This window comes from Symphalangus syndactylus, chromosome 22 (genome assembly GCF_028878055.3).
Source record: "Symphalangus syndactylus isolate Jambi chromosome 22, NHGRI_mSymSyn1-v2.1_pri, whole genome shotgun sequence".
Taxonomy (NCBI): Eukaryota; Metazoa; Chordata; class Mammalia; order Primates; family Hylobatidae; genus Symphalangus; species Symphalangus syndactylus.
In genome coordinates this window covers 76,062,514-76,077,496 of record NC_072444.2, presented here as the reverse complement: position 1 = coordinate 76,077,496, position 14,983 = coordinate 76,062,514, and the positions used below count along the sequence as shown (strand labels likewise).

Genomic DNA, 14,983 nt, shown 5'->3' with positions numbered 1-14,983 from the left:
TGACTAAATACTTGGGCTGCAGAGGGCAGTTCAGGGGGCCAGGGCAAGAACAGAGCCCAGCAAGAAGTGCAGGCAGCCGGCTGGTTTTTCTCTCCCACCTTAAGCCTGAGGCAGAGCATGGCCCACAAGGAAAGTGGTGTCTGTGTAATGGGCCAAGTCTTACTCCTCAAAACAGTGTGATGACTCTATGGAGAGCTCTGTATGAATACTGAAGCTCCATAGCTGATAGCTGTCGGTGTAAGCCTACTGTCACTGTCTAAAAATACCGTCACTGTCTAAAAATACCGTCACTGTATCGATAGCTGTCTGTAAATACTGGAACTCTGTGGAGCACTCTCTGTAAATACTGGAACTCTGTAGCGAGCTGTAAACGGTGTAACTCGGTATAACTATACCGTAACTCTAAAAATACCATAACTGTGTGTCGATAGCTGTCTATAAATGCTATAACTGTATTGGTAGCTATGCATAAACAGCCTATCTGTATCAATAGCTGTCTGTTAGAAAGCTGACATCACATTGTTGATCTAAAGCAAGCTTGTCCAACCTGCGGCCTGTGGGCCACATGCAGCCCAGGATGGCTTTGAATGCTGCCCAACGCCAATTCATAAACTTTCTTAAAATGTTATGAGATTTTTTTGTGATTTTTTTTTTCTTTTAGCTCATCAGCTATCATTAGTGTTAGTGTTATTTTATGTGTGGTTTTAGCTCGTCAGCTGTCGTTAGTGTTAGTGTTATTTTATGTGTGGTTTTAGCTCGTCAGCTATCATTAGTGTTAGTGTTATTTTATGTGTGGCCCGAGACGATTCTTCTTCCAGCATGGACCATTTCTTCCCAGTGGGGTTGGCGTCCTGTTGGCAGAGACCCTGCACGGCCCTTCACGTGAGATTCATGTGGAGTCACGGTGCTGCCCCTTTTACTCTCATCAGCCCTGTGACCCCGTCATGGAGCTCACTGTGGGCTCCTTGCAGACACCTCGACCCCCTCAACAACCCAGGGATTGGCACCCTGGGACCCCATCCTTTCTGCACAGAAGGTCCTGACTGCCTTCTGACTCGTAGGAAACCTTCCAGCAGCCTGCTAGAGTCAGCTTAAATCACTGAACTTCACTGGAAGGGCCCAGAAATAACTTCATCTCCTCATTACAAGGCTCAGAGGCCTCAGAGCTCACTTAGGTAGCACAGCCAGGCGAGCCTCAGAGCAAGGTCAGGACGTGGGCGGTCTAGCCGCCCTGGAGCCTTAGGGCCCGGGACGGTGTCTGAAGTTGTGGAAAGGGGGTGTCCCAGTGCGGCAGGGGCTAATGCCTCTCCCCATGCTCACATGACTGCAGCTCCAAGCCCAGGACACTGACCGCACCCAGAACCCCAGCGAGGCAGGCAGGATGGATGTATGGCCGTGCAGTTGTGAAGCAGGCCCTGAACAAACTGCCCTGTGCCGCCCTCAGGTGGGTGGCTCATGGACTTCACCCTGCAGAGGTGCCCTGGTTGTCGCCAGGCCTGCAGTCGGCAGCTGCTCAGCTTTGCCGCAGTTTTCCTGCTCGATATGTGCCGCTGGTGAGACCACCAGCCCTGTTGTTGTCAAGAGGGACCTTCTGGGAACAACAGATGTTACAGGAGAGGCTGGGGACGCATGGACAGCTTTTCAGAGATGAGTATTTGTCAAGTTCCTGCCAAGTACCTGTTTGCCATTTGTGTGCCTTCTTTTGAGAAGTGTCTATTCAGATCTGTCCATTTTTAAATCGGGTTATTAGATTTTTTTCTGTGAGTTTGAGCTCCTTATGGATTCTGGTTGTCAGTCCCTCATCAGATGGGTATTTGTGCAGCTGTTTGCCCCCATCCTGTGGGTCGTCTCCTCACTGTTGATTGTTTTATTTGCTCTGCAGAAGCTTTTTAACTTGATGTGATCCCATTTGCCCAGGCCATGTCCCAGAGTTTCCCCAGTGTTTTCTTTTAGTGGTTTCATAGTTTGAGGTCTTAGATTGAGGTCTTTAATCCATTTTGATTTGATTTTTGTACATGGCGAGAGATAGGGGTCCAGTTTCATTTTTCTGCATATGAAGATCCAGTTTTCCCAGCACCATTTATTGAAGAAACTGTCCTTTCCCCAAGGTATGTTCTTGGCACCTTTGTCAAAATAAGTTCACTGTAAATGTATGGATTTAATTTCTGGGTTCTCTATTCTGTTCCATTGGTCTGTGTGTCTGTTTTTATGCCAGTGCCAAGCTGTTCTGGTCACGGTAGCTCTGTAGTATAAATTTTTTATGCCAGTGCCATGTTGTTTTGGTTTCTGTAGCTCTGTAGTATAAATTGAAGTCAGGTAATGTCATCCCTCCAGTTTTTTGTTTGTTTTTGTCTTGTTTTGTTTTTTGTTCAGGATGGCTTTGGCTATTCAGCGTCTTTTGAGGTTCCATATAAATTTTAGGATTATTTTTTCTATTTCTGTGAAGAATGTCATTGGCATTTTGATAGGGATTGCATTGAGTCTGCAAATTGCTTTGGGTAGTATGGACATTTTAACAATATTGATTCTTCCAGTCCATGGAGTATGTTACCATTTTTTGTGTGTGTCCTCTTCAGTTTTCTCACATCAGTGTTTTATAGTTTTGTTTCTTTTTTTTTTGAGATGGAGTCTTGCTGTGTCATCCAGGGTGGAGTGCAGTGGCGCGATCTCCGCTCACTGCAAGCTCCGCCTCCCAGGTTCACGCCATTCTCCTTCCTTAGTCTCTGGAGTAGCTGGGACTACAGGCGCCTGCCACCGCACCTGGCTAATTTTTTATGTTTTTAGTAGAGACAGTTTCACCATGTTAGCCAGGATGGTCTCGATCTCCTGACCTCGTGATCCGCCCGCCTCAGCCTCCCAAAGTGCTGGGATTACAGGCATGAGCCACTGCGCCCGGCCTTATAGTTTTCATTGTAGAGATCTTTCACTTCTTTGGTTAAGTTAATTCCTAGGTGTCTTATTTTGTTTGTAGCTATTATAAATGGAATTACTTTCTTGATTTATTTTTCAGATTTGTTCACTGTTGGCATGTAGAAATGCTACTGGGGCTTTTTTGGTGATTTTGTATCCTGCAACTTTACTGAACTTGTTTATCTGTTCTGATAGGTTTTTTGTGGAATCTTTAGGTTTTTCCAAATGTAAGATTATATCATTTGCAAACAAGAATAATTATCTTCCTTTTCAATTTGGATTCCCTTTATTTCTCTTGTCTAATTGTTCTAGCTAGAGCTTCCAGTACTGTGTTGACTAACAGTGGTGAAGCGAGCATCCTTGTCTTGCTCCAGATTTAGAAGAAAGGCTTTCAATTTTTCCCCATTCAGTGTGATACTAGCTGTGAGTCTCATATATGGCTTTTATTGTACTGAGGTGTGTTCCTTCTATACCCAGTTTTTTGAGGATTTTTATCATGAATGGATGTTGAATTTTATCAATACTTTTCAGCATCAATTGAAATAATCACATAGTTCTTGTCTTTCATTCTGCCGATATGATGTGTCACATTGATGGATTTGTGTATGTTGAGCCATCCTTGCATTCCTGGAATAAATCTCACTTGGTCATGACGAATGATCTTTCTCATGTGCTGTTGAAACAGTGGAAATTTTGCATCAGTGTTCATCAGGGATATTGTCCTGTAGTTTTCTTTTTCGATTGCATCTGTCTGGTTCCGGTATCAGGGTAGTACTGGCCTCGTAAATTAAGTTTGGAGGTATTCCTTCCTCTTCTATTTCTTGGAATAGTTTGAGTAGGAGTGACATTAGTTCTTTAAACGTTTGATAACATTTGGCAATGAAGTATCGCGACCCAGGCTTTTCTTTGCTCGGTGGCTTTTCATTGTGGCTTCAAGATCATTACTTGTTACTGGTCTATTCAATGTTTGGATTTATGATTTAATCTGGGTGGGTTGTATGTGTCTAGGAATTTATCCATTTCTTCTAGGTTTTCCAATTTATTGGCATATAGTTGCTCACAGTATAGTTGCTCATAGTGTGGCTGCTCACGGTGTAGCTGCTCCCGGTGTTGCTCACGGTGTCGTTGCTCATATTGTAGTTGCTCATATTGTTGCTCACGGTGTTGTTCTTCATGGTATAGCTGCTCACAATGTCCCTGCTCACGATGTCATTGCTCACGGTGAGTTGTTCATGGTGTAGCTGCTCCCTGGTGTAGCTGCTCACAGTGTCATTGCTCATATTGTTGCTCATGGTTTTCTTCATGGTGTAGCTGCTCACAGTGTTGCTACTCATGATGTCATTGCTCACGGTATAGTTGCTCACAGTCTCTAATGATGCTTTGAATTTCTATGGTATCAGTTGTTTGTAATGTCCTCTTTGATCTCTGGTTTTATTTACTTGGGTCTTCTCTTTTTCTTAGTCTGGTTAAAGGTGTGTTGATTTTGCTTGTCCAAAAATCTAACTTTTCATTTCGTTGGTCTTTTGTATTTTTTTATTTCAATTTCATTTATTTCTGCTCTTATTTCTTGTCTTCTACTAATTTTGGGTTTGGTTTGCTCTTGCTTTCCTAGTTCTTTACAATGCAGTGTTAGGTTGCTGTTTGAAGTTATCTGCTCTTTGGATGTAGGTGCTAATTGCTATACACTTGCCTCTTAGCGCTGCTTTTGCTGTTTTCGCATATTGTGTTTCCATTTTCATTTAAGAATTTTTAAAATTTCCTTCTTAATTTCTTCATCGACTTATTGGTCATTCAGGAGCATATTATTTAATTTCCGTGTATTTGTATAGTTTCCACAGTTCTTGTTATTAATTTCTAGTTTCATGTTTTAAGGCTTGTTTCGTGGCCTAACATATGGTCTGTCCTTGAGAATGATCCGTGTGCTGAGGAGAAGAATGTGTATTCTGTAGCTGTTGGATGCAATGTTCTATAAATACCTATGAGGTCCATTAGGTCTATAGTGCAGATTAAGTCTGATGTTTCTTTGTTGATTTTCTCTCTGGATGATTTGTCCAATACTGGAAGTGGAGCATTGAAGCTTCTAGCTGTTACTGTGTTGGAGTCTGTCTCTCTCTTTAGTAATATTTGGTTTATATATCTGGATACTCCAGTGTTGGGTGCATATATATATAAAGTTGTTATGTCCTCTTGCTGAGTTGACCACTTTATCATTATATGATGACCTTTGTCTCTTAATGTAGTTTTCGTCTTGAAATCTGTTTTGTCTAAGTATAGCTATTCCTGCTCTTTTTTGCTTTCCATTTGTATGGAATATCTTTTTTTGCATCCTTTTATTTTCAGCCTACGTGTGCCTTTTTGGTGATGTGTATTTCTTGTAGGCAACAGATAGCTAGGTCCTGTTTTTCTTTACCCATTCAGCCACTCTGTCTTTTGAATGGAGAGTTTAGTCTGCTTACGTTCAATGTTGTTATTGGTAAGTAAGGACTTACTCCTGCTGTTTTGTTGTTTTCTGGTTGCTTCGTGGTCTGCTCTTCCTTCTTTCTTGCCTTCTTGTCTTCCTTTTTATGAAGATGATTTTCTCTGGTGGTATGTTTTAATTTCTTTTTGTTTTTTTTGTGTGTGTGTGTATCTGTTGTAGCGTTTTTTATTTGAAGTTACCATGAGGCTTGCAAATAACACAACCCATTATTTTAAACTGATGACAACTGAACACTGATTCCAAAAACAAACAAGCAAGCCAAGAAAAAAATGAATAAAAACTCTACAGTTTAATTTTATCCCCTCTGCTTTTTAACTTTTTGATGTTTTTACTTATATCACTTATATCTTTGTCTTGAAAAGTCATTGTAGTTATTTTTATTTTTATTCATTTATTTATTTTTATTGTTTTATTTTTGAGATAGAGTCTCGCTCTGTCACCCAGGCTGGAGTGTAATGGTGCCATCTCAGCTCACTGCAAGCTCTGCCTCCCAGGTTCAAGCAATTCTCCTGCCTCGGCCTCCCGAGTAACTGTGATTACAGGCACCCACCACCACACCTGGCTACTTTTTGTATTTTTAGTAGAGACGGGCTTTCACCATGTTGGCCAGGCTTGTCTCGAACTCCTGAGCTCAGGTGATCTGCCCACCTCGGCCTCCCAAAGTGCCGGGATTCCAGGTGTGAGCCACCGTGCCCAGCCAGTTAGTTATTTTTCATAGGCTCATCTTTTAGTCTTTCTACTCAAGATGTGAGTAGTTTACACATCACAGTTACAGTGTTACGACATTGTGTGTTTTTCTGTGTGCTTCCTGTTACCACTGAGTTTTATCCTTTCAGATGATTTCTTATTGCTCCTCAGCATCCTTATTTTTCAGATTGAAGAACTCTCTTTAACATTTCTTGTAGGACAGGTCTGATGATGATGAAATTCCTCAGCTTTTGTTTGCCTGGGAAAGCCTGTCTCCTTCATGTTTGAAGGATTTTTCACTGGATATACTAGGGTAAAAGTTTACTTTCCTTCAGCACTTTAAATAGGCCAAGCCACTGTCTCCTGGCCGGTGAGGTCTCCTCTGAGAAGTCGTTGCCAGGCGTACTGGAGCTGCGTTGTATGTGATTTGTTGTTTTTTCTCTTGCTGCTTTTAGAACCCTTTCTTCATCTTTGATCTTTGGGAGTTTGATTGTTAAATGTCTTGAGGTAGTTTTATTGGGTTAAATCTGGTTGGTGTTCTGTAGCCTTCTTGTACTTGAGTGCTGGTATCTTTTTCTGGGTTTGGAAAATTCTTTGATATTATCCCTTTGAGTAGACTTTCTACCCCGATTTCTCTCTACCTGCTCTTGAAGGCCAGGAACTCTTAGATTTGCCCCTTTGAGGCTATTTTCCAGATCCTGTACGTGTGCTTCATTCTTTCTATTCTTTTTTCTTTTGTCTCCTCTGTGTATTTTCAAATAGCCCGTCTTCAAGCTGTTCACTAATTCTTTCTCCTGCTTAGTCAGTTCTGCTGTTAAGAGTCTCTGATGCATTCTTCAATATGCTAATTGCATTTTTCAACTCCAGAATTTCTGCTTGATGCTTTTTAATTATTTCAATCTCTTTGTTAATTTCTCTGATAGGATTCTGAATTCCTTCTCCATGTTATCTTGGATTTTGCTGGGCTTCCTCAAACAGCTATTTTGAGTTTTCTGTCTGAAAGGTCACCTATCCCTGTCACCCCAGGATTGGTCACCAGTGCCTTATTTAGTTCACTTGCTGAGGTCATGTTTTCCTGGATGCTCCTGATGCTTGTGGCTGTTGGTCGATCTCGCTAGGTATTTACTGTCATCTTTGCAGTCTGGGCTTGTTTGTACCCATCCTTCTTGGGAAGGCTTCTAATCCATTTATTTTGCTTTTTAGAAAAAAAAATTGAAAAAGTCCTGCTTTTTTAAACTCTTACATGGCAGTTCAGTGTTCAGTGCTGTTTTTGAACTAGAAGAAAAGGGATAATTCGTCTCATGCTAATTGGAATTTGCAGGTTTCTTATGATACTAAGTAGAGACTGATAGAAAAGGTGGCAGTCCGTGAGACTCAGGAGCAGCCCCAAATCCCGGCCCTGTAGCCATCCTTGCTATGAAGTGAGATGTTTGAAGCTCCTTTCTGCAGAAGAAGCCTATCTGTGGGTTCCGACGGACAGGTGGCCATCCTGGGCAGGGCCCCGCAGAGACCCTGGCACACATGCAGGAGGTCAGGGAGGAGAAAGCAGCGAGGCCAAACCCAGCGAGTTCAGACTGCTCCCCGGCTGCCGGCCTGGGGCAGAGTGTGCTCAGGTCTTGCCATGTGGCCCTGGACGCCTGCCCATCTCCCGGAGAGGGCTGCATCACCGTACACCTGTTTGGGCTCAGGGCTGGCTGCAGTCTGGCTTGTCTCAGCCACGCCCTCTGCCCCATCACTGTACACCTGTTTGGGCTTGGGGCTGGCTGCAGTCTGGCTTGTCTCAGCCACGCCCTCTGCCCGACAGGCTTTCCAGCATCTCAGCACACGGCACTGGCTGAGCTCGGAGTTTACCACGCACCTGGATTAGCGTCGTGGCACGTGCGGCCGTGAGTGGTGCCTGTGGACTGCATTAAACCCTGGGGTGTCTCTGCTCGAGACCCGCCGGTGCCATGCGTGAAGACGACAGTGACAGCTTGTTCTGTGGGGACTCTCTAGCCAGGTGGTGGAGTGGCTGTGGAGCTGATTTGGGTTTCTCTTAGTTGTTTTCTGGGCACTTGTATTTGTGACTGCTAGTAAGGCTCTGTGTCAGTTAATAAGCCCCGCAAATGCACCACACGTTCCTGTGTCCCCTCGCGTGCTTCCCTGCTGCTCGCACGCCGAGAGTCGCCTGTGCGCACCACACGGGCAGCGGGAGTCAGGCGCGACGGGCCTCTCCTTGTGTGAACTTGTCCACCCCTCATGGGACCTTAGTGACGAGCCCTGTCAGTCGTTCTTTCCCATCTTCCAGGTGGGAATGAACTTCGGAGCAGTCAGGCCAGGGCCCAGGTCCCAGGCCAGCAGGGGCGGATCCTAGGTGCATCTGCTTGGCTCTAGGCCTTGTTGGAGCCGGGGTGGAGCAGCCTCTCCTCTGAGTCCCAGCTTGTGACCACACCATGGGCACAGCTACTGCTCGGGTGCCCTGCACCTATGACTGGCTGTGAGTGCTATTGCTAATGGTGCATGGCTGGGCAGAGACGCTTCATCCAAAGTGTCAGGAGGGATGAGGCTCCTGCTTCCCACAGCCCAGCCAGGGACTGATGGCACCACGGAGTCGGCCCCTGGCCTCACAGGGGATGGCTCTGCAGCTCGTTCACACCCCAGAGCTCCCAGGATCAGTCTGCAGCTGGCGTCAGCCACACCACTTCCTCACCCAGCTTGTTCCTGGCCGTTCCCAGTTCCCTTTAAGGAGTGTTGGTGCTGGTCCCCGTCTCAGGCATTGCCCTGTGGGAGCTTGGCTAGGGCACCTGGTGTGTGTTAAGGTGATTTCTTCTGCCCACAGAGGCAAGGTAGGCAGAGGCCCTCGTGCCCCCTCTTCAGACACCCAGCAGCAGAACCGGGGACCCTACTGGTTTCCTCCAGAGGCCCTGGGCTCTGGGACCAGACGCCTTTGAGGTATGGCCACAGTGCACCACACTTGCTGTAGCCACAGCTCACAAAGCACCCAGGGTGAGACAGGCCAAGCTGGCTGGGAGGTTTTCATGCAGAAGACTTTGAATACACAGCATGGCTCAGGCAGCAGCTGGGAGCCTGCGGGACAGAAGCATTCCTCTCCGGCCCAGACGGGGGGCCTGGCGGAGCTGGCTGGGACCCAGGCTTGGTGGTGCCCAGGACCCCGGCCACGCGCCTCTGCCTTGGGGATGGCATCCAGGTGGTGGTGGGTAGCCCAGGACCTGGCCGTGCCTCTGCCTCAGGCAGCATCCGCATGGCAGCACTCAGAGCCGCACCGTGGCGTCAACCCCGGCGTCCCCTTTGCCTACACGAATCGTCATCCCTTCCTCTCGTGCACAGGTCCGGCGGGCGGTGGCCTCCGTGGTTGGCGGCTGGCTGCTGCGTCTGCGCGACCGCTACTCCTTCTTCCACAAGCTCATCCCTCTGCTGCTCAGTAGCCTCAACGACGAGGTGCCCGAGGTCAGGTACGTGGGCAGGCGGCCATGGGCCCTGTCTTCCTAAACAGTCGTGTATAGCAGTGGTGGTTTTCTTCGCTCAGAATCTGTCACAGAAACCTGCTGGTGTCCCTTTGTCCCTGTGCTCTGAGAGGATGTGCCGTACAGAGGGCCTCTAGTTTTGTAAACGTCATTTCCCATCTTTTTAACATTTGACTGAGTACATGGACAGAGATCAGATGGCCCCGTTTGTGTACCGTCAATAGAGTGCTCACAAGATGAAGTGGAACTTCTGGCTCACCTTTTCTGGGGTTGGGGAGCTTCCCGCTCTCACACGATGGGGTCTTTGGGCGACTCGTGTCCTGGCGCAGCCCCGCGGCCTCCTAGATGTCCCTGGGAACTTGCAGGGCCCTCCCCTGCGTGCCCTGCCCTGAGCCGCTGTTGTCTGTTGTGCCGCAGGCAGCTGGCTGCCAGCCTCTGGGAGGACGTTGGCCTGCAGTGGCAGAAGGAGAATGAGGAGGACCTGAAGGACAAGCTGGACTTCGCCCCTCCCACCCCACCCCATTACCCTCCATGTGGTGAGTGACCGCGGCAGAGGGGAGCGCCAGGAGGCGAGCCCTTGTTGGGTGGGAAAGGGGCTTCTGAGCCTGAAGGAGCTTCAGCTCTTGCAGTTCTGAGCCCAGGCGGCCACGTTGGAAAGGTGCAGGCATCTCCCCACTGGGCTGGGACTCCTGCATCCCAGGCACCTGGGACCACCCTGCATCCTGGGCAGAGCATGTCTCTCCTCAGCATCTGGGGAGCCCCCACGCGCCTCGCAGTGACCTCTCCCCTCCTCTGGCCAGCTTTATTTTTAAAAAGCTGTGGGCTTCTGCAAGTGTCCAGCACACTGCCTGACGGTGTCCGCCCCCCTCCCTTGGCTGTGCACACAAGGGTGCAGTGAACTCTGGGTTCCTGGGCAGCTCTGCTGGTGGTTGGGGGGTGTTGGAAACAGCGGGATGAGGGGCTCATCATTTCACCAAGACAGAGCTCGGCACGAGGGCCACGGATGAGGTGAGGTCTTCGTGGTTCCTCGTGATTTCCAACCTGGGAACAGGGTCCCCTGCTCCGTGGCCTCCCCGCCCTTCCCACATTTGCACCCTGGCCATGTTGTGGGCACCCATGTGCATCTCTCCGCAGAGCCCAGCAGGTCTGGCTGAGTCTGAGTGGAGGCTCCCAGGTCCGGCCCCAGCACATTTGCTGCGCCACGCCGCCGGCCCACCTTGGGCTTCGTCTGTTTAGAAACCGCCCTCCTCGCGGGGCTGAGTGTCCTCCACTTGCACGCGGTCAGGTGCTTTCATCACTTGAGTCTGCGAGGCATCTTCTTAAAAGTGAATAATAGATACGCGCTGACGAGGACAAAAAGTAGGTGAAGCGCAGCCCAAACCAGATGCCCAGCCCAAACCAGATGCCCAGCCCGAATCAGATGCCCAGCTCAAATCAATCAGATGCCCAGCCTGAATCAGACGCCCAGCTCAAATCAGATGCCCGGCCCAAATCACATGCCCAGCCCAAATCACATGCCCAGCCCAAATCAATCAGCTGCACAGCCCAAATCAGATGCCCAGGCTGAATCAGATGCCCGGCCCAAATCAGATGCACAGCCTGAATCACATGCCCGGCCCAAATCAGATGCACAGCCCGAATCACATGCCCAGCCCAAATCAATCAGCTGCGCAGCCCAAATCAGATGCCCAGCCTGAATCAGATGCCCGGCCCAAATCACATGCCCAGCCCAAGTCAATCAGATGCACAGCCCAAATCAGATGCCCTGAGAGATTTGAAGCCTCAACTTACCTCCCATGTCACCTCCCTGGCCTAGTTCAGGTGCCGAAGTAGCCCGGGGTCAGGTCCTGGAGGGAAATGTACTCTGTCAAATACAGCGTTAAAGCAGCTTCTTGGTCGGGCACAGTAGCTCATGCCTGTATCCCAACTACTCGGGGGGCTGGGGTGGGAGGATCACCTGAGCCCAGGAGTTGGAGACCAACCTGGGCAACACAGCAAGACTCTGACTCTACAAATATTTTAACAAAAACAAAACAAATGAGCTGGGCATGGTGGTGCACGCCTGTATCCCAGCTGCTCTGGAGGCTGAGGCGGGAGGATCGCTTGGGTCCAGGAAGTTGAGGCTGCGGTGAGCTATGACCACACCCCTGCCCTCTAGCCTGGGTGACAGAGCGAGACCCCGTTAAAAAAAAAAAAAAAAACAGTTTCTCGTGTCTGGTATTGATGTTTGGTTCCCTGTTAAATCCACGCCTACAGAGCTGTGGCTCCTCCCAAGTCTGTGAATCATCGGGTTGCTTTTCCTCCTGGTGGGCATTCTCCACCTTGCAGCCCCACCCCACACTGCACAGTTGCTGTATAGGGAAAGCACACGTGTTTGGAAAAGGCACAGAAGTTAGTTGCAAGCAAAGTTTATTCTGATGGGGTGAAGCCAGTGTGAGAACGCTCGATCTTTTTTTTTTTTTTTTTTTGAGACAGAGTTTCACTCTTGTTGCCCAGGCTGGAGTGCAATGACTCAGTCTCGGCTCACTGCAACCTCCACTTCCCAGGTTCAAGCGATTCTCCTGTCTCAGCCTCCCAAGTAGCAGGGATTACAAGCACGCACGACCACACCCAGCTAATTTTGTATTTTTAATAGAGTTGGGGTTTTGCCATGTTGGCCAGGGTCATCTCGAACTCCAGACCTCAGGTGATCCGCCTGCCTCAGCCTCCCAAAGTGCCGGTATTACAGAGGTGAGCCACCACGCCTGGACCACTCAATCCGTTTTAAAATGCGGAACTTAGACATGAGGCCACTTACGAACTCGCTGTTGAACTCACACTCTGTGTTCGCACCAGTGATGGGAGTGGAATCCCACGCGTACTGTGGTTCTCTGTCAGTGCCTCTCCCTCCAGCCGCCTGGGGCGGGCTTCTGCGCTGGTCGGACCTAGAAGCTAAGCTGTGGGTTGTTTGCTCCTGGCGATTTCAGCTGGGCTCTCCTCACCGATGAGGAGATGCTGCTCCTTAGAGAGGGTCCAGCCTGTCTGCCTAATTCATGCTACAGGGAGCCCAGGCTGTGTGGCAAATCGTTCTCCACGTGCTCACTGAGAAGCCAGTGGGAGAGACCCTTCAGGTGTCAGTGGGGCAGGAACGGCCGTCCCCAAGACCCAGGAGGGTCCAGTCCTTCCCGCTGTGCACTGGAGAGGGAGGCGGGGGGTCCGGGGGACTGTTTTTGGAAGGTACGATCCACGATCTTTGGAATGTGGTAAGGGAGAAGACAGAGCAAGGCACACACGCATACACACATACACGTATTCACATGCATGCACATGCACACGTACACACATACACAGCTGTGCACACACGTGTATATGCATATCCTCGCACACACGTACACACGTATCCGCACACGTGTACACGTCCTCACACGTACACACATCGCACACACGTACACACATCCTTGCACGCACACACACGTATCCTCGCACACACGTACACACATATCCTTACATGTACACATCCTCACACACACGTACACCGTATCCTCACACATGAGTACACACGTATCCTTGCACACGCGTATACATATCCTCGCACATGTGTGCACACTTCCTCGCACACACATACACACGTATCCTCACACACATACACATATCCTTGCACATGTGTACACGTCCTCACACACATACACACATATCCTCACACACGTGTACACATGCACACATCTGTGCACGTACACACGTGTGTGCACATACGTGTACACATGTACATACACATCCTGCCCTGCCCCCGCCAACTGTCTGGCCCTGCTAGTAGGTTCCCGGAAGGGGCTTCCTCCCTGTGGTGGAAACACAGGCTGTTTCAAGGCTGCCTGATTTAGAATTGGTTCAAGGACTTGGGAATGTTCCTGACTGATAATTACAAAAACACAGTTAGTTATCCCTGCCGAGGCGTAGGGAGTGTCGTTAGGCACAGAATTTTTGTTTCAAGTACAGCAGAGTAAATTTAGAATTGAATGACAATCAGAGTCACATAAGCACTACGTTGTGTTAGATTTTTGGCATTTTCTTCTCAAATTACTTTTCTTCAGTCTGTAGATTTGAATTTTAAATACGATTTCTCAGATTTTTTTTCTACAGTATTTTAAATGTCAGATCAGAAGATTATTTGAGTCTCTTCCTCAGAAGTTTGCACTGGCCTTGTGTTGCCAAGCACACGCCCTCCCTACCGTTCTTCCGCCCCCTGCCCGCCGTGCCCAGGGTCTGTGACGTTCTCCTTACCGTCCTGCCGCCCCCACCCGCCGTGCCCAGGGTCTGTGTCATCCCTTTCCCCTGCCCACCATGCCCAGGGTCTGTGACGCCCTCCTTACCATCCTGCCGCCCCCTACCCATCATGCCCAGGGTCCATGACGCCTTCCTTACCGTGCTGCCCTGCCCAGAGTCTGTGTCATCTCTTTCCCCCGCCCACCGTGCGCAGGGTCTGTGACGTCCTCCTTACCATCCTGCCACCCCCTGCCCACCCTGCCCAGGGTCTTTGACATCCCTTCCCCCCAGGACCATGCTGCATTCACCCTTCAGGGCTGTAGTTCTGTGAGTTTTGAGCAGCACCACCTCTGTCCCCCGCATGTGGGCATCTCCACCGCCCAGAACTGCCCTTGGACCCTGGCACTGCTGCTGTGGGCTGCGTCCTGTGTGTCCCTTCCAGGATGTCACGTGCATGAGGTCGTGGGAGCGTGGCCGCTGGCGTCTGCTCCTTCCTCTCTGCGTTGGAGGCTCATGCATGGCACCTGTGTCTGCGGCACTTTCCTTCTTTGCGTGAGTCACGTTCCATCCTGTGGATGGACCGTCTGGTCACCAGCAGGGGTGTATTCAGGTCCTTTCTAGTTTTTGGCCATCGCAGGTAAAGCTGATGTAAACACTTGCAGACTGGTTTTTGTGAGAGTGTTTTATTGGATAAACACGCAGGCGTGGGGTTGCTGGGCCATAGGTACAGTCCTTACTTTGTTAGAAACTCACCACATGCTGTTTTCCACACCCTTCGCACCATGTCACGTCCCCACGGGCACTGGACGAGATTTCCAGGTGCCACAGTCAGGCCAGCATGTGGGGTGGAGTTTGCTGTTTTTAGTGTGTCTGGTTGGTGTGCAGTGGTGGCCCACGGTGTTGGTGGGGTTTGCTGTTTAATGTGTCGGTTGGTGTGCAGTGGTGCACGCGGTGTTGGTGGGATTTGCTGTTTTTAGTGTGTCAGCTGGTGTGCAGTGGTGGCCCACGGTGTTGGTGGGGTTTGCTGTTTAATGTGTCGGTTGGTGTGCAGTGGTGCACGCGGTGTTGGTGGAGTTTGCTGTTTTTAGTGTGTCAGCTGGTGTGCAGTGGTGGCCCACGGTGTTGGTGGGGTTTGCTGTTTAGTGTGTCTGGTTGGTGTGCAGTGGTGCACACGGTGTTGGTGGGGTTTGCTGTTTTTAGTGTG

General features: G+C 49.3%; 1 protein-coding gene across 4 annotated transcripts in view; it reads left to right on the top strand.

Moving 5' to 3' along the window:
• The window catches only part of DNAAF5 (dynein axonemal assembly factor 5), an 87,808-nt gene that overhangs the window by 8,169 nt on the left and 64,656 nt on the right, over positions 1–14,983 (top strand). For all 4 annotated transcript variants that reach the window (XM_063631020.1, XM_063631021.1, XM_063631022.1 and 1 more), the window contains exons 3-4: positions 9,404–9,528; positions 9,958–10,076. In XM_063631020.1, coding sequence (XP_063487090.1) covers positions 9,404–9,528; positions 9,958–10,076 — 244 coding nt within the window. The remainder of the gene's footprint in view (positions 1–9,403; positions 9,529–9,957; positions 10,077–14,983) is intronic.